This window comes from Agelaius phoeniceus, chromosome 2 (genome assembly GCF_051311805.1).
Source record: "Agelaius phoeniceus isolate bAgePho1 chromosome 2, bAgePho1.hap1, whole genome shotgun sequence".
Classification (NCBI taxonomy): domain Eukaryota; kingdom Metazoa; phylum Chordata; class Aves; order Passeriformes; family Icteridae; genus Agelaius; species Agelaius phoeniceus.
Genome location: NC_135266.1, coordinates 99,169,445 through 99,189,478, shown reverse-complemented (window position 1 = coordinate 99,189,478; position 20,034 = coordinate 99,169,445). Strand labels below are relative to the sequence as shown.

Genomic DNA, 20,034 nt, shown 5'->3' with positions numbered 1-20,034 from the left:
AATGTTTTGTAACTGCCTTAAAGAAGGTCAGGCTTCATAAGTTGCCATACTGCCTGGGTACACAAGTTTCTTTTGCATTTACTATGTTTTGGAACATTTTTCTAAAGATGAGAAACAATTTTCTGCCTTCATCACAGGAAAAAGAAGCTCAGGAAAAGGTAACTCCTCAGATCATGAAGGATGCTGGAATGAAGAAATCTGGGCCTTTTCCCCAAGTGGGACAAGTGGGAACAAAAAACTGAAAAAGACTAAGCCAAAGGAAGAGTTTGTTTTTGGGTAAGTTGTGGCTTAACACTGATGTTTTAGTTAGGTCAGCCTAATAATTTAAAAGTGAGTCCTCCTCACTGCAGCTAAGTGACCTGCATCTAACACACAAATAATCACAATTCCAAAAATGAAAAACCCTGTGGAACTGAGTCATACTCTAAATACCTGTCATTTATATAGCAAAGTAATTCCTTTGAGATCTTTCCAGGTTTACACCACTGTAAGTGAATTTGAATGGTGTTATTTGCTCAGTTCTAAACAAACCACACAGTATTTACCTGCTCAAAAAGTAGTGAAGAGGGTTACTTAGATTTTTCAGAGTACTTTGCAAGCACTATTTAAAGTTCTGTGTAGGTGTTCAATCATCATAAACCAGATTAGACTAGAAAGAATAGATCTCTTTGCCCACTTGGAGAGATTGCTTACAGAGGAATAGTAAACAATGTTCTTATATTGACAAATAATTATGGTAAATAATGTCATTTTTCTATTGTAGAGAAAAGATATTTAAACTGTTTATGTCCACCATGATGAAATTAAATATATCTTAAAAACAATTAATGAGTATAGATGCATTAAAATTTAGCAAGGCTGCACAGAATTACTTTTCTAGTATACAAGTAATGATTTTTGTCAGAGTGTTGCAGGGGTAGTAGTTAAATCTGGGTTGCCATTCATGCTTGCAAATCTTGCAGATGAGAAAATGTATTTAAAAGGGGGAGGTTTTCCATGTTGCATGCTTAAAATTATAATATGTTTGGTTTTGCAGGTTTGCAGTACCCTTTTCACAACCTATTTTATGTGACATCTAATTGCAGCTCACTTTCAGCAAAGATATTAAATCAGTGGAAATCCCCAAGTCTTGTTTATTGGAATAGTCAAGAAAAATTAGTTAAGAAAAAATGGAACACTTTGTATTTTTAGAGTTTTGTATAAGTTTTGGATATATTTTAAGTTGAAAGATTGAAAAATTTTCCCACATAATGGTGGGAAAGCTCATCACATCTTGTAGCATAAAAAAAGTGGTTGTAAATTATTTATTCAAAAAGTACCTAGGAAAATTGTCTAAATCATTCATTCAACGCTACCCTCATTAGCTGGCTGGATGAGAAAATACGTATTTCCAATCTCTCATCTTTATTCAGTTGCATCATTAATGAATATTATTTAGTGAACTCTGTAAAGGCAGAATTAAGAATGTGTGAAGCATAAGTGCTGGAGAAGGTATCCAGTATCCCTTTTCATTGCATTACCTGATCTTCTGGCTACTTGAAGAGCTGGTTTTACCTCTGCCTGCCCCACTTAACTCCCTCTGCTCCCTTCAGCATCACATTTCAGCCTCATTTTTTACATGCATTGGTGAAAGGGTCCTCACCCCTTCAGAATGACATCATTTTCATAATTTTCCCTGTGTCCTACCTTCCCCATCAGTAGCTTCCCATATTTCCCTGATGGTCTGGGTCAGATGTGCTTTCCCCACTCCTTTGCCAAGCAGGGCTCTACCTGCCTGTGTCTCCTGGCAGAACTAGGCTGTGCAGCATGAACACCTCAGCTCAGCTACACATGTCTAACCAGGCTTCTGAGAGGCTCTTAGAATTCATGACGGTGTGGATTATTTTTTATTTCTTTAAATAATTAATCGCTGACATAGAGATAGCAGCACTCCCCATTGCCTGCCTGCATGTCACAGAAGTTATAAATTACTAGCAAGGATGGCAGCTCATCCACTGTCAAATGAGGTTTGGCCTTCCCAATTAGAGCTGCAGCCCCTCATGCCCTCAGGGCAGGAGCTGAGGCAGGTGGGAACAGACAGTGGGAGAGGAGCTGAGTCAGAGCAGAAAATCAGATGGTTTTTTGGTTGTCAGGGAACATCCGTGTGGAAGAGAAAAAGGTAGCAGTACCAAGCACTACTGACGTAAGAGACCTTAGTGATTTAAAACCAAAATAAAACATGTACACAAACAAACAAATCCCACCATGCACCTGGTCTGCAAAGAGCCAAGGCTGTATTTTAAGATGGAAAATTGCTTCCTGAGAGAAGTAATAATTACAGAGAAAAAATGAGGTATCTTCATGTGTACCAAAACTTTTAGAATGCAATTTGTTTGAAGTGCTGCTTCAGAAAGCATAGAGAAGTACCATGTTTCTTGTGATACTTCCAAGTGTATAAAGGGCTATCCTTCCAACAGTCATGCCAACTTCTGTCAAGTTGAGGTTTTTCATAGCAAGGAGAATTAAAAACATGTGGAAGATGTCATTGTTCCTCTGTCATTGACAGTGCTATTTATAACCTGCCTAACTGTGTGCTTGCCTTTTACTAAAACACAGTTTCTACTTCTGCCTGGCTGGAAAAACTTGCAGGAACAGAGTGCTTATGCAAGCCAGTGTAGTCATTACAGCTGGAAATGCTGTGCCATCCTCTTTTGAGTGCTTTGTTTTCTTCTGGCTATTATGAACAATTATACCTTGTCTGTGGATTTCTTCAGTTGTAGTTAATCTGCTGACAGTCATTCAGGTTAGGCTGCAGTATGAGGCGTGTTGGCTTTCATGAAAGCATAAGCTAGTAACATTTTTCATCTCACAGCAAATGAAATACGAGGGGAGAAGATCTAATCACGCAGAACAAATACAAAACTAATTCCCACCCCAATGCTTCATGTTTCAGAATATCCACAGGAGATTGATTAGTTTGACATTCTGCTTCTGGTTTGAAATGCTGTTTTCATTCTGGTGTAAGAACTTTTATGTGAAGTTATTTCATTGGTTTATTTATTGGTTTTAATGTCTTTGTTCACTCCCCTCACAGAACAGACAAATCTACAAATCTGTGCAGCAAACAGAGCTAAATGTCACCAGTATGACATTGATTATTTTTTTTCTAATTTTAACATATGCTACTAAGGTAATCAATTTGCACTGTTACAAATGCAGAAGCAGAAATGCACATTCTCATTCCAAAGCTGGATTAATATATACTGGTTTGGTGTTTACAGTGTGTGAATTTACCTGATTTTCCCCTCTCTCTGTGTAGAAAGGTGTGTGTGTATACAGACATGCTCTTAAACAATATATTTTTTCTCCAGAAAGTTACATTTAATTTGAATGGTTTTGTTTCCCATTTAGCTTAGCAAAATTGGAAGAAGAATTTGCAAAGAAATTCAACAGCCTTCCTCAATACAGTCCTATTACCTTTGACAGGAAAAATTCATCTGTTTCGAGGAAAAAGCGAAAGATTGGAAGTGGCTCATGTGAACTACCAAAATCCAACAAAGGTAAGTTGCCAAGTGCAGGAAGTTCTTAAGCAATGGCAGTGCGGTTACAAGCTCAGGAATTTATGCATTCTTACTTCACTGTAACCTATGGAAAGTCTGAAGTCAAAGAATTACCTAGCACTGAAGTTAGTTGGTTCTCATCTGGTTTAGTTTTTCAGGCTGATTATTTTCAATCTTGATTCCTGGTTTTCATGATAAGTAGAACGGGGTAGAGTTTGTACACTAAAGGTATTTCTCATAGCAAGAAAGGTTTTCAAAAACATGAGTATTTGTGAGGTAAGTGAATTTGACAAGTTTTCCCAGGAGAAAATGGGGAAAAAGGGCATATGATCAAGGGTTATATTTTCTAAGCCTAGTTTTAATTTCACTGTAATTTTAGTGTCTGTAAATTAAAACATAAGATATCAGAGATGTTTGAATGAAACGTCTGGAATTTTTCTTCTATCAAGATTATAGTTCTGTCATAAGTTTTGAGCAAATATGTGTCCTGATGTGATTAAAAACAAGTTAGAGGACATGAAAAACAATTCCATACCCAGCTCCATTGCTGAGGCTCACGGAGGGAGAAACTCCTGACACACTTGGCTATTTTTTTAATACAGGAAACCTGTGACACAGAGGTGGTAGAGAAGTAACAGTGTGGTAGGGTAAAACTACTTTTATACTGTGGCAGAAATACTGATGCAAATATACAGTATAGAAGCATCACAAAATGAAGGAATTATATACCAGTAATTCCACAAGACAAAAGGATGCTCAAAAGGATCCTCATCAGGCACAGTTTGCAATGTGAAGTTGGTTTTCTTTTCTGCAACAATGGTAGTTCCACTGAGTGACAGGTTTTAAGATCTAATATGGCTGTTTTAGCCAGGTGACCCTGGATTAGATCTGTGCCTTTTGAATGCTTCACAAATAATCACATTACAGTGTGCAGGATTGAACAGCTGTTCTTTTCTAGTGCATGCCAGTTTTGGTATTGATTTTTGTAATTAGATGTGGAACAGCCACTTTGCAAAATTAGACTTGTGCTAATACCAAGCTAGTTCTGACTTCAGCTGCCTTTAATTTTGTTTTATGATAAGTATTTGACAGAACTTCTTAAATGAGCATGAATTAATTACTTTACAGCATGATAACACACTGGTAATTAAGCAAGATCTGTTGGGAAGAAAACCTCCTCAACTACAGTGATCTAGCAATTGAAGTTGTAGCAGCTCACTGGATTTCTCACTACAGTATTTACCTGTTCAGGTGTCTGTATATTTAAAAATTCTGCAGGCCCTGTGTTGTTTGGGAAAGGTGAGCTAGAATTCTGCCTCAAGCCAGGTAGTCCAGAACTGCATTCTGCTTTTGGGTAGGTTCATACCCAAAGGAGAGTTTAGTTTTTATCTTTGTTAGCATCACTTAAAGAGCTTTGGAATATATTCAGCCTTGTCTCAAGGGAAGGTCAAAAACATAACTGCAGGCTGGTTACAAGCCTGATATGAGTAGCTTTGGCACAGCCCTGCAGAGACAGTCATGGAGCATTTGCCTCTGGCTGACAATAAGGGCTCTTTAAATTAAGCCAGCTGACTTTGCACTGAGCAGATGGTAAACAGTCACATGAACTTTTCCACCAACTGAGCTGTGGGGTTGCAACAAGCAGCCCCAGGGCAGGAATATTGGATAGTAACACTGCTCCTTCTGTAGTGAACATCTAACCACAGCCCCAAACTTAAATCCAGATAGAGCTAGTGATACCTGCTCCTAATTCCAGTGAATGTTGAATTCACACACTTAAGCTGGGCAAGCTGACAGTTTTGTGGCAGTCATTCCGAGTCCCTGAAAAGCAAGATTGAGTCAGCTCTCAAGAGGTAGTTGAAAAACTTCCCAGCAAACCATTTTTCTTCAGGAAAAGAGGGATTGCTAAAAAGTAAATATTTGATGGCAGTAGGTCAATTTTAAATGTGTTTTATTTTCTTAGGATGTGTAAAACTAGGATGTGAGTTGTGGATTTGAAATTATCTGACCTAAAAGTGAATATAGGTGAGCTTACTAGCTTAGTAAGTAAGGTTTGTTCCAGTTGAGGCAAACATTTATTAAGCTGAGTCCTCAATTTAATTTGTGACGTGCTGACAGTCTTGTTGTGCTGTTGTCTGGTGAAGTGGGATGAATATAAAGACTCTTAGAGAGCCCTGGTCTCCAAAAGTATAGCACAAGCAGATGTGTGTGCTAGGCTACTGCAAGTACTGCAGGAAATGAAACCTGCATATCATGCAAAATAATAGAGCTTGGTTTGGTGTGGTTATGGGTCTTCTAAATTGTCCTGCTTTTTTACACCATTAGAATCAAGCAAAAGAAGCATTTTTATGCAATGGGCATGAACCATGAAGGGTCAATATAATCTTATGGGTGTGACTGTGTGTGGATGTGGGAGACCTTAGCTTCACACTTCTCTGCACTACTGTGTTGTCTGGAGCTGTTTCTGCTGTGAGGCTTTACCTTGGGTGTGTCTCTGCCTGGTAATTAGAAGAGTTGATCAGCACAAATAGTGTCTACAAGTGTTTTCAGCCTCTGGGTGTTTCCAAATAACTAATAAAAATCAGTAGGGATATGTTTAAGTAAACACTCCTTGAGATGATATGCTGCTTTTTCTGAAGGACTGTGTGCAGGATCATAAACTATCTACTCATTTTCACTCAGCACAGATAACTACTTAATTTTTTGAAGTCTACAGTGTCTACTGAACATGTAAAATTTAGAAAATATGTTAGAGTGCTGCACTATATACCTTCCTCAGGATGCTGGGTGAATAAAAGCAGAGAAATGTTTTTGTTTGTTGGGTTTGGGGTGTTTCTCTGCACCCCACCCCCGAATGTAACTGTATGCTTTAACTTTTATTTTGTGCTGGATTGATTCTCTATCAAATGTCACTAGCCTATACCTACAACAGGCTTGATCTGCTACCTAACCACAAACCAGATTTGTCAGGATGTTTTCCTGCTCTGGAAAATCAGTAGGGCAGTGCCCACTGACTACTTCTGTTGTGCTTGTCATGTCCAGTCCACACTTCAGCCAGTTCCTTCACATAAAAACATGTGAGGAACCCTGTAACATGAAAGGTGTTTCCCATCCACATGTATGAAGGAAAATTTGAACCTTTTCTTGAATGAGAGGCACTTTTTTTTCCCCAGAGTTTCCAAATTGTCCAAATTCTGCTCCCACTGAGCAGAATTCAGACTGGGGGTCTTTCTTCAATTGAAATAGGACTGAAGAAGCTATAAAGCTTTGTTAAAATCCACATCAAGTGTTCTGAACTGGGAATGTGCACATACAATAATAATGCCACAAAATGGCTGAAGAATACAGCTCTACTGAATCCATGCAGATGGCCTGCTCCGACATTTACTGGAGCTGTGACTGTTTCCTATTTTTTTCTCCTTCTTTCCAATGGCAAATGTGCCAAAACATCCCACCGTGCAGAAGTCAGCTGTCTGCAGTGAGTCACTAATATGCTTGTATGCAAAAGTGAGCAACAGGCAGAGTCATTATTTCTGCTTTGTACTTTGAAGAAATGCTCACTTATACACCAAGCACTGCACTAAAGCTTTCATTTTGGGAAGGCAAAGAGGGGAATGCACAGTGTGCTTTTATTTGGGGAAGAGATTGTCTACTTTTTTTTTTTTTTGGCTTTTTTGTCTGTGGCCTCTAGGACTAGAAATAAAACATCAGCTTAAAACGGATGCTGCTTTGTGGCATTCCTCTTGGTCTTAGCTCTGGGGTTTTTTTGGCTTGGTTCAAAGCATTCAGATGCTTGGAGATTTTGTGCTGTAATGTTCCAAGGATCATGACCTAAAAATACAGTGCCTTCCTCTGAGAGATGCAGAAATGTACAAACTGTTTGTCCTGATTTTGTTAGGATCTTATTGAAGCGTCCTCTATTTGATCAGATCCTTTAAAACACGGAAGTTTATGACAGCAAAGAGGGCCTATGCCAAGAAATTTGGAGGAAGTGCAGTTATGGTTCATTTTCTTGCCTGCTGCTTCCCCAGGCAGCTGCCACTGGCCATAACAAGTATTCCCAGGAAGAATCCCCACTGGCCTCAGTGAGCTTTATGGACAAGCAAGGGATTAAATCCTGTGGCAGTTTCTGAAGTGCTACGGAGAGGAATAACCGTATAGAACATTTCCAACAGAGCAAGATTAGTTGATGGCTGTACAACAATGTCAAGTAAACTAAAATGAAAAGGTTTTTTTCAGCTTTCTATAGCAAGGCACATCTAGGGTCCATTGCCTAACAGCAAGACTTATAGGTTAGTTTTTTCAGTCATGGGTTTTCTCTGGATTGAATGTTCACAAGTGGCATTTGTTCAAAGTCTTGGAATACTTGCCTGTTGTCCCCATGAAACAGGTGTAGCCCAGCCAGGCATCCTGTCAACTCCAGCATGGTGACTGTTAAGGCAAAGGGTGTGGATGAAGTTTCTTGTGGAGTCAGATTTACATTGTTAAGTCCAAGTATGAACTGTTGACTTATTTAGCTATTAGCCCGTCTTCTCTTTCAATGCATTTATGGCCAAAGGTTATTCTAAGTGTCACTGGGCACTGTCTCACTGTCACTGGGCATGAGCTCACACGAGCTAAAAGGGAAGGAAATAGAAGGTTTCCTTACTGCAGGGCAGATTTTCTTTTGACTCTACTAAATTCCTTGGATTTTCCATATGGGAAAATGGCATTTTGCAGATACAGGCTGATGACAAAGGTGCCTTTGATGTGGGGAAAAAAAGAGATGAAAGACACATGTTTCCCCCTGTGTGCAGTGCTTGTCATCTTCTGTTTTTCATCTCAGTTATTCTGCTTAGAGTTGCTGACACTGGCTCACTGTCTGTCATAGTGATTGAAGTGGTTTGTATGGTGCAGGTTGAGATGTAGAAATTGAGACATGGGTGATATGTAACATATTGCTTCTTCCAAGCATCTGAAAAAAATCACTGATCAGCTAAGTAAAGAATAATAATAACAGAAATGTCACAAGGATCATGTAGTTACCTACCTCTGTCTTCTTGTGGAACTGGTGGAAAGACTTGTTTCTGTTGATGTGGATGAAGTATCTGAGCTTGGTATCAAGAAAAGCTTAGTTCTTTCACTTAGGATTTTGCTCAAGCTCTCCGAGCTTTTTCATTCCTTGTTTTACATTTTTGTTGCTCTGACGCTAGACTAGTCCTCTGCGATACTCAGGAAACTCTTGTAAAACTTACAGAACAACACTTCAGTAAGTTTGAGTGAATATGGCCTCTTCTATTGTACTTTCAAGTGTTACCTGTACAGGTTCTAGTAAGGCTGTTCACGTTCAAGGTGATGTTGCCCAAGATGATCTCTTGCTTGGACTTTATTTGGTTTGTTGTTTGGCTTCTAGATTTTTGGAAGTTTATTAATCTTTCTCCAAAGTTTTAATTTCTTCTATATTGAAAAAGAAGTAGCAGTGAGCCACAAATCCAACAAGGGCATGATGCTAAAGTTTCTATGCCTGCCTCTGTCTGGATTTTAGCTTTCTCTCAGTAATTTTCAGTATTTATCAATGTTCTGGTTTGAAATCGAAACCAGTGAGAGACTCTAAGTCAGAAATACAATTTATTAGGAAAAAGGAAAAGGAAAACCATAATACATGCAAAAATAGAAAAGAAAAAAACACTTACAAAGTCAGAATACAACCTGACAGACACCCTGTTGGCCAGGGTGTTGGTAGCAGTCCAGTTGGATTGGTGGCTGCAGTCCTCCTGGAGTGGCAGATGTGGTTCTTTTGGAGTAGTGATCCTGTAGAAAGGATGTAGTCTTCCTCTGAAGATCCAGTGGAAAAGATGGCTGTTCCTCTGGGAATCCAGTGGACTGACTGCTCTGTCCCAAACCCCACATTATATCCAGGTGGGGATGCTTAGCTCCTCCCTGCTGGGCAAAGCATCTCACAATGGGCTGATATTGTTCTATGAGTCATGTGGTGGGGTCCATTAAACAGAAATGGCTCCTGGAGGGATTTATCTCTGAGTCATGTGGAAAGGCATTGATGGGCCCATTAGCAGGAGATAAGGAAAAACAATGCTCCTGACTTCAACAGCTTTTGAGGATGGGAAGAGAATACATCTCTGTATTGTAACCTAGGACAATGAGACAGCCTAGTATCTGTGAATGGCTTTCACTTCATAAGACTAAATACTTCTTCCATGTGCTACACACTTAACTGTTTTTTTTCTTTGCATATGGAGTCTAAGATGGCAAATTGCGGATGTATAAGTAGATTTACCCTGATTGCACATTTCCTGTAGGGTTGCAGTTGTGTCCCAGTAGCCAGTGTGTGTGTCTGGTTACTTTTAAGGATGAGGAGGAGTGGAAAAGGCCAGTATTTGTGGTGGGTAGAATCTTGTTACAGGTGAGCTAGAGATGGGAAGGACACCTGCTTGTTAGGCTGTAAATCATGTCGTGTGCATAGCATCTCATTTCTGTTTGGGCTGGTCTGTTCTGAACTAGTCTGAAGAATTGCTTGTCCACTGCATCTTTGGAAATAAGATTTTGAAGTTCAGTTTCTGTAAACTCCCTAAAATTTGCTTTGCATTGTGGAGATTATGCATCTCTTATGCCTGTGTTGCTGTGATATCACTGACTGCTTCCCTAATGCAGCAAAGGCTATGACATCTGATAGTGGCATATTTTGTGGTCCAATGTCACACAAGATGTCTTCTGACTGCTCCTAGTAAAGACTCCACGGACAAAGTAGGAACAATACCGTGAGCTGGACTTAACCTCACCTCCCTCCTCTGGAGGCTTTAACTTTTGCACTTAGTATATCTCATTTCTGGTCACCAGAAAGGCAGTTGTAGCTCTTGCATCCTGTGGTGGGTTGGTCCTGACTGGTAAGTATGTTTCCACCCTGTTGCTCCCTCCTACAGTGGGATATGGAAGATAATAGGAAGGGCAAAAACAAGGAAAAATACTTCATGGGTGTAGTAGTTTTGCAAAACTATTACACTGGATCAAGAAGAAGACAGTTTCATAAGTTGGAGGGAGGAAACAAGTAATGCCAAAGCCAGCACTCACTACTAGCAAACTGATGTCCAGCCAGAACCTGAGCAATGGACAACTTTAAAAAATACTTTCCCCAACACAGTTTTGTGCTGAGTATGGTGCAAAATGCCTCTTGGCCCATGTGGGTTAGCTGTCCCAACTATGTCCCCTCCCAGCCTCTTGAGCACCTTCAGCCTAATTCCTGGAGTGCCAGAATGAGAGAGATCTTGATGATCTGTAAACACTGCTCAGCAGTAACTAAACCATGGGTGTGTTTCCAGTGCTGTTAAGTTTACTTCCTGCCAGCCAAGCCCAGTATACATGCAAAAGAGAGTATATTTTTAAGTAAGCAAGAAAATCCCCTGTTTTATTGTATGGCTAGGCTTTCCTAAGGGTTTCATTCCCCAAAATGCATTGTATGCACTTAAACATGGGGAGGAGGTGGTGGATTGAACTACAGCTTGCTGAAAGCCTCCACAGTCCCTTCAGGCAGAAGGTCAGGTTTTGTGTTTCCCTGTCAAATGGCAACTTGTATTATAGGAAGGGGAGGTTGTGCAGTACATAGTGTGACTGTTGTACTCTTTTTCAAGCTTCTGATTAAAAGTATGTATTATTAATGTTGTCTGTAGGTTCATTCCAGTCTCAGAAAAAGAACTTATTCCACAAAATTGTCAGCAAATTTAAGCAAAGAAAGAAGCTTAATGTTCCGGACGCAGGTACTGGTGCATTCTTAATTAAGGTTTTCAGCTTCCTTCTTTCTCAATTCAGTCTTGGGGAAATGCTTCTAGGCAGAGACACCTCAGCTATCTAGTCTTTGACTGCTTTGGTTCCTTATTTTCCCTGTCTGCTGTGATTCCATTGCCTTCTGGCTCCACTTGATATTGCTTTACTCCAGTATGATGCTGTTTTGTTTTTACTTGGCATTTCCCTTTAATTACAGTTTCCCTGTTCCAGATGCCATGCAGCAGAGCTGACAAAGCAAGGGCAATTCTGCAGTTGGCCCCAAAAACTTCCATCTTCTACAGCTCACAGCTCTGTAGTCCTTAGGTTGCTCTTATCTGCATTCTTCTGTATCAGTGACCATATTATTTTGCCAGAGCATTTTTGCATGTCCTCCCTATCTACTATTCCTGTGATTTCTTGCTGTCTGGAACTTTGCAGACTGCAGCTGGTCAAGGTGTAAGAGCCTGGTCAGGATGTAAGGCGCTTGTTTCTGCACCAGATCTCAATAATACCAGCATCCAACCCTGCCTCTGTAGAAATCTTAAACCAGCTTTCTGTTTGCTTCATACTGAAAATACCTTCTGCAGTTTTTTAAGTTATGTTCTGGACCTTGTCTGCCAGCGATCCACTGTTAGCTCTCTAAAATATTTTTCTTGTTATAGTATAATAATCCTGCACACTAGGAACTCACAACTCTTGAGGGGCATTTTTGAGTGTACAGGATGTACAGGATTATAGCTTAGCCTGCTTCCCTGGGCGCTTTTTCTTTTATCATCATGTTGCCCACACTATTCAAGTCATGCCCAGGCTGTTCGTCTGTTCCACAGTGGTGTTCTCTCCTGCATTGTTCCTGTAATGTAGGAAAAACCTCTCCAGTTCTGCTTACTTAACTCCATTAATTTTGTCTGGTTTCTTCCCCACCCATGTTCATCTCTAAGATAATAAAATTGTTGTTCTAATCTCCAGTTTCCCCAGATACCTTAATGGTTAATATCTTTTCCTAATACTTTGCCATGTAATTTCCTCTCCTTTCCTGGTGCTGTGTTTTCTGTCATCTTTGTTGCACATGTGCTATTTTCCCACATAGTCTCTGCCTGCTCATCTGCATTCCATGGTACAAATAATTCGAAATTACTTGCTCTGTCATGTTGTGTTTGCACAACGAATATGTTGTGGCAGTTGCTTATGATATGTAACTATCTTGCTTCCATGTTGGTGTAAAAAAGGCATCATACATTAGCATAATTTTTATTTGGCGTCATTCAGACTTTGTTCCTGAATTATTAATAGACAAATTACAGAGAAATAGACAAATTATTAAGAAAAATGGGTGTTTAAAGTCTCCTAGTGGAAAAGAAACAGAAAGCATTTAATAGGTGATTAAGAGTAAAAAATATAAATACCTTAAAATTTGCAGATAAAAATGTGAGTAAACAAAATGTCAAACCCTGCATTTGTTTAAAAGAAGCCAGCCTGTTTTGATACAAAGTGAAGTGTGCACTATGATCAAAGATTCAACCCTGGCAAGTGTTGAGTACCCTGGCCTCGTTCCAGCACAGCACAGAGGCATGTCCTTGGAAGTTAAGCATGTGAATAATGTCATAGTTTCTAAACATTAAAGATATGTGTGTGCATTTGCTGGGGCAGAGCCAGCTTGTTAAGTTCCTCCCAAGACTAAAGCAAAGACATGAACTTAGGAGCCTTACACAGCCCACATATAATCATCAGAGGAAAGGCAATGGATGTCTGTATATTGATGGGGAACTGCATTTTCCCCTGAATTACAGAGGGGAGAAAATTTGGAGTCTTGCCTACTTTGAAATGTACTGTTAGAGACTAAAACCAAAATGTTGATCAGCAAAGGGCAGTATGGGCATGGCCTCAGCAAGTGCTGGACAGCCTGTCTCTCATATGCTGCCTACAGATCTTCATCCTCCATCCAAGAGTTCCTAGGCAACAGGCCCTAACTGTGTGGCTGAGCTGTCTCATATTCTGCAGCATTCAAGATGGGAATCCCAGAATCTTCATTTCAATTCAGATAATATTTATTTGAGCATTTTGTGAATCAAACAATAAATGAAAACTTCCACTCTTTTCTGTGGTTAGTCTGTACTTGTGGTGCGTCACAAGTCTAACTAATGTGCAGTTTTGGTTTTTATGAAGTTAATTTTGCAGAAAGACGGAGCTTGTATGTTTGTATAGCTGCAGAGGAGACACTTGGAAGGATTGCTGTCAGCAGAGGTCATGCTGGCTTCATGTTTTTTTATCTTGAAAAGTGTGTGTGCCTGTGTGCATCTGTTAGGAATGAAGGAAAGTAAGTGCAGTAGAGGCAGATTTAATGTGATTGTGTTGTGTTGTGTTGTGTTGTCCGTGTGTCTCTGATATGAAAATCTGAGTGAATTTTGACCACACTGTACACAGCAGCACCAGTGCACGTCACCATGTTAAGAATTTGCAGCTGTTCATAGAGCAGGGTACAGCCCAGTTAAACCCCAGTGAAATGCTACAGAGAGCACAGAGTAATACAATTTGTCAATAGATGCATCTCTTCCTTAGGAAGGCTGACAGAAGCACAGCTGGACCCATGCCTGTTTGGGAAAGTTAACACTCATCTGGGAGTTTTATTTTTCTTCCACACCAGAAAGGCTTTTCAATAGGACACACTACTTAAAATAACGAGTCACAGTGATTGCATCTTTGCAGGTACACTTAGTGAGCTGTGCTGAGGCTCTTGAGTGGTCTGTGTAGCAGCCAGCTGTAACATTGGCCTTGGCACAGGAAGAGGAGAAGAGAGGATGAACACATGCACTGGTCTCAACACCAGCTCACACGTGAAGCAGCCCTGTCGCTGTGCCTACTCCTACAGCAGCTCTCCCACACACATCAGAGCCCTGTTTTGTGGCACTTGCAGCCCAGAGGAAACCAGTAGCTCTATGCCTTTGGCAACCACTCTGGTTGGAGGAGGGCTGGATCAGGACAGGCTCCTGCAGTGGAGCTTCCCACCCAGGCCGCTCTCTCTTACACCTGGTTTGACCATCTGCTGCTTTGTATCTCTGTTGTTAGTCCCCAGACCTTGCTGCATCTCTGTGTGCTGCCTGGCCCCAAAGCAGTATTGTGCAGTTTCCTCTTGTGAGAAGAGCTGGAATTTCTGCCAGGTCAGTCTGGCATCACTTCCTTGGTAAAGTGGTTCTGTAGACACTGATGACTTGAAGCAATGTTCTGTCTGCCTAGATTTTCACTGTTTATCTTCATAAAGATAATTAAATCTTTTAAGCCCACCTTTCTTCCTTGATACCAGCATGTTTAGACCCACAGAGCGTTTGTTCTCCACTAAGTGTGGTTAAACTTCTGCAGCTCTTTCATATAACAGGCATCACTAAAGAAATTCCTTAAAGTCTGTGTTTTGTTGGGGCTTGGTCTGGAAAGCTCATCTGAAAAGCTGTGGTGTGGTGAGTCAGTTCAATTGACTTTGTTTTTCTTGTTCATAAAGATAGGGGGGAAATAAGACTACATGTCCTCTGCATGCCTGCAGAATAGGATAAACTGTCCGTGCAGACCTTTAACAAACCTAGCTGAGGAAACCATCTGGCATTGACTTCTGGATATGTCTCTCTCAGAGTCATTTCTGCCACCGTGGTGTAGGCATGCCTGAAGGCCCACACCGTCATGGCATATTCTCAACTCTGCTTGTAAAGATAGCATAGTAGTTCTGTCCATGCCACTGTCATGGAGGCAGGACTGCACAGTAACTGCAGAACCTCATTTCATGTCTAGACAATGTTCCCCTGAAAATTAGCTGAGTTCCTCTTGGGACAGCTCTTGAATGCAGGACAGTGTAGAAGCAGAATGGATATCAAATGGATTAAAGAAAATTACAGGGAATTAAACCTGGCTAGTCCTATCCTTCCTGTGGAACAAAACCAGGTCCTGATTTAGAACTTCTGTATGGATATACCTTTGTCACTTGAAGCAGTGGGGTGCTGTTCTTCTTGAAGAAGGTGCAGGAGCACATAGTTTAGATGTAGAGTTGTTGAAACATGGACTCCTTTCTCCTCTAGAGGTCAGTGCAAAGGGTCTCGCCAGTCAAGCCTTTGTGTGATCTCCTAGTCAGGTTTTATGTCTACTTGAATAATACTCTATAAAAAAGTCAGTGAAATTATTTCTAAACCCAGTGTCCACTAAGACTGCTAGAGAAGAGAAAAAGATGCTCTTCCCTTCAACATTCACCCTGTGCCCACACACACAAAATACTCATTGTTCACCTTCAATCCTTCCTTCTTCAAGACTGTATGGCAGCAATGTTATGTTGAAGTGATAAAGAGCTTCTTTTAGAGCTGGAGGAAAAAAGAAAAGTAGATGACTTTCAAGTCTCATTTCAAAGATTAAAATAAAAACCTGGGAGAGGGAATATAAAACAATATAAAAACATGGAGAGAGAATATGCTTACTGCATCTGAGCTTTTACAGCCACCTTCTGCTGTTTTCTTCTGTTTCTTAGTCAAACATGCCAACATCATATACTCCTTATGTCTTCCACTATTCCCTATTTTACCTTCCAAGGGTTTTTTTCTCTTTATTTTTTGACACATACAATATAAGAAAGAAAAATATAAAAGGGAACCTCAACTGTAGCGATCAATCAAGTTAATTTCTAGTGACCTGACATACAACACATCTAATTAAATGCATACCAAATCAAGTCTCTTTTAATCGTATGTTGTTCATTGTTTGAAATCATGTCTTAATGTTTTTATTAAATGTAAAAAAAAAACAAAATAGTGGCTTGTAGTACTAAGATTAAAAGCATTATAAACTCAATCAAGCTAGAAGTAGACAGCAGTGTCAAAGTGCTAATTAGAGCAAATCAGAATTAACAGATAGTGTTGGACTACAACCAGACCATTACATTAAAATATAATCGACACTTATGAATTCCCAAATAAGAAATCTGGAGAGAAGGCTCCCTATTTAATTATACATTCCAATTAACATCCTGGTCTCGATGCACAATCTCACTGTTGGCCCAGCTGAGTTACTTGAAAGTCACATTTGCAGTCCATTGGTGCTTCTACTTAATTAGATTGTTACAGGGTGGATCTTTGCCTGTGCTTTCTTTTGAGCACTCTCTACAAAAAAATCAGTTTTACGGCAAAGCTATGCTCTGGAGAGGTTGGCAGCTAGAGCCAAGCACTTCAAAATGCTAATTAAAACTGTGTGCTTTTTTCCCAAATAAACAACATGAACAAGTTCAAAAATATTTTACAGGAGAACATAGGTGAATTAAAATCATAAACAAATTAAAGTTTGGAAAATTTCAAATGTCTGTGCATGTATGTACTAGATCTGATTGTATTCTTAGACAATAAAACATTAAAAGGTCCTTCCCATTCAAACAGAAGAGCAAAGGGCAACTGCTAACAAGATGAAATGTGTTACAGCTATTCTCTTCATCTAGTCCACATTCTCACACAATGAACAGTTTAAAAAGCCAGCAAAATATATAGAAAGTTCATTAAATCTACAAAACAGTTTCAAACTAATGTGAAAGGCAAAGGCCATGCAGACTTAGGCCAACAGTTAGGCTGTTGTGCACAGTTTCTGGGGCTGGATGCTCCTGTGTGACACCACCAGTCTCAGTGCAGGAGACTGGAATTGTTCAGTTCTTAGCCCTTCTTAAAGAGCAGTTTTTTGCACTCTGGCTTCAGTTCTGTGTGTGTAATTTTTGCTGGTCAAACCACCCAAAAAGTGACAGATGTGTATTTAAAAAGTCTTTAAAACAGGGAGAAAGATTAAAAGAAACTGGAGGGAAGAGTAAACTAACTGTAGACACAGTAAGAGCTGTAGAAAATATATCAAGGACTGTTGCAAAGAGATGGGGTATAACCTGACAGAGAGTAAAGAAAATGAGTTGAAAATGCAGCAGGAGGGATGATGTGCAGGCATTAGGAAAAAATACGTTATCATTCAGGATGGCAATGTACTGGGAAAAAATACCTCAAGAACTTGATGCAGGTATCATGAGTATTCCCAATTTCAAAACAGGTTGGACAGGCACCTGTAAAAAATTACCTGAGCATTTGCTACCTGTAGCCTCTTTCTAACCCTAGCTGACAGTGATCACAGATGGGGCAGGCTTCATAGCACTTTATCACAGGAGGGAAAAGGATGTCACAGATTGCCTTTATGTACTAGTGATACCCTGTGGGATCAGCAGAATGGCTTATTGACTCAATGCAAATTACAAACAGTTGACTACTAGGCACTGAGCTCAGACTTTGGAAGTTTAAATATGTTTTGTGATTGCTATCTGACCAATTTCTTTTTGAACAAGATTAAAATAACTCTTTACTTGAGTGAAAATTTGGGATCATGTTCCAGTTTGGGGTGAAAAGCTACTTCAGGACATCAACACTGGAGCTGCTGAGAAAGATTTAAGCTGTTCCTTTCTCATTCTCTGAGTTTATATGGGCAGTATTTCTGTCATGGTATTCTATCCCATGCTTACTTCCATTTTTTAGCATGCTTGTCTTCAGCTGTGATCCAGTTATGCTTTTTTATTTGCAGCCTTTGGGTGTTTGTTATTTTGTAAAAGGCAGTATTTCTCTTTCTTAGAGGAGTTGATGTAGAGTGACTAAAGAGGTAACACTAGGTTTTAGTCAGGAATTGCTGAATTCTGCTTGTCAGTCCGTCTGTGAGCTAAGATAAGCTTATGTGAGGACCCTTGTTCCTTAAATACATTTTGTCTCTTAGCTGCTTGCTGGCATCTTCTGTTGCAGAATGTTTTATACAGAGCAATACCCTGCTCTCACTCAAGTGCCGCTGCCAATCTCACAGTTTTCTTGGCAAATATTAGAAACTCGAACCTTCAGTATTGTATTTAAGATGGATTCTGTTACTTCACTGCAAACATCTATGGCATTCAGATCATGTCTTGCCATGGGTTATGCTCTTGAGTACCTGTGAGGAACAGTTTTATGCAGATATATGCAAAATGAGCATAGCTAGTGGCTGAATTATTCTACATCTAAAGTTGCGTTTTTATTCTCTTCCAGCCATACTATTAGAAGACAGAAATTCCAGTGAGAGTGCCTGGAAGAATAAAATTTCTATATCTGCCCTAAACACTCCAGAGCCAGCAATGATGCACGAGCCTTTAGTTGGCAGCCAGAAAAGGAAAGCAAGGAAAACTAAGATCACACATCTTGTCCGAACAGCAGATGGACGAGTGTCACCAGCAGCAGGGACACTGGGTAAGGAAATTGGAATTAAAATTTCATTAAAACTGAATGGTTGGAGAAGGTTTGAGGGTACAAGCAACAAGCAACCTATCAGGGCAGTATTTTTTAATTAGCTTGTTTTCTTACCTGCTTAGAATGGTCATTATTTAATATACAGCTATCAACCACCTGGGAAATCACTGAGTCCATAATGGCCAACTTATTTTATTTGAATGACCAAATTTATCTTTTCTCCCTGGGTATTTCACTCTAAGAACTGTGAACTGATGCAGAGAGAAATGGAGAATGGTTACCTTTCAAAATTTGTTTCCAGTAATGCCAGAGTCCCTGCTGGAGTTCTCCAGTAAGATAATCTTTCAGGACTGCTGTATCTAAAACATACACAAAAGCTCTCTTGCCTGAGCGAAAAGATGAAATTCAGTTGAATGCAAAATCAGTAAACTGCTTCATAAACCTTAGTACTGTGCTTCTGACCCAGTAGCTTGATTCAGAAGAGGTTACAGCATGAATCCGATGACACTGGCAGAATCAAAATCCTAAAGGTACAGGTTCTGTTAAAGCCAGACTAGTCAGCATATCAATAGCTGCAGTGGATTTATGGACTATGTCTGCATACTTAACTTTCTTTCTTTGCAGAGGAGAAGCCAAAAGAGCTGCCACAAAGTACTCTTCAAAAATCATCAAGTGCAGAAGCAGACTGCAACAGTGAATGCTCCAGAAACACAGAGACAGAAGAAAATCATAGTATTACATCAGATATGCCAGCGGTGTCTGCATTCTTTAGCTTAGCTGCTCTGGCAGAAGTAGCAGCCATGGAAAACGCACACAGGTATGGATTTCTTTTCTTCTTGCTGTCTTAAGTAAATAGCATGTGGCTGACAGCTTGTTCAGAAAGCATGTGAATAGCAGACTGTTTAATTTGGCCTGCATTTCCCCTTCCACAGCTTTCTATGAATGTCTGCTTTGCCCCACTTGCTTAGTATTATTAAGTCTTCACCTAAATGACAGTGTAATCTGTTTAGCAGTTAGTAAAATGAACCTTCTCAGTAAGCTTACGTACCAATTTTTGTATGTAAACAGGTTCATATGCTCCTTAAGATCCTAATGATTGAGAATTATCAGATGCTATGTGTGAGATAATAGCAGATTTAAATAACTACTGCATGATGATTTGCATTTTCCAGTTGCCTAAAACCTAAGATGGTGGAGAAAATTTAATACATTTTGAGAATAATTTTTTTGTGCTGAACATGGCTGAGGGAAGCTAACTAGTTATTCTTACTCCTGTGCTTTGCTGTGTAAAAGGCAAAGCATCTGCAAAATTGCATGGGGTAGAACAACTCTGGCTGATGGAAAGCCATGGTAGCTTAGGTTGGTCCTCTCAGTTATTGAGTAGGCCATCCATACAGATCAGGTGGAGAATTACTTACTTATGAATCGGTACAGAATGGTCAGACCTGTGATGGGAGTAAATAAATTACAGCAGGTCCTCCTTGGCTCTT

General features: G+C 39.9%; 1 protein-coding gene across 8 annotated transcripts in view; it reads left to right on the top strand.

Annotated features, from left to right (window-relative positions):
- Positions 1-20,034, top strand: part of BBX (BBX high mobility group box domain containing) — a 149,193-nt gene that overhangs the window by 108,930 nt on the left and 20,229 nt on the right. For 5 of the 8 annotated variants that reach the window (XM_054627799.2, XM_077174393.1, XM_077174394.1 and 2 more), the window contains 5 exons: positions 138-276; positions 3,391-3,539; positions 11,201-11,287; positions 18,347-18,544; positions 19,169-19,361. In XM_054627799.2, the coding sequence (XP_054483774.2) occupies positions 138-276; positions 3,391-3,539; positions 11,201-11,287; positions 18,347-18,544; positions 19,169-19,361 (766 nt within the window). The remainder of the gene's footprint in view (positions 1-137; positions 277-3,390; positions 3,540-11,200; positions 11,288-18,346; positions 18,545-19,168; positions 19,362-20,034) is intronic. The other 3 variants (XM_077174389.1, XM_077174391.1, XM_077174390.1) reach the window with 3 other exon arrangements.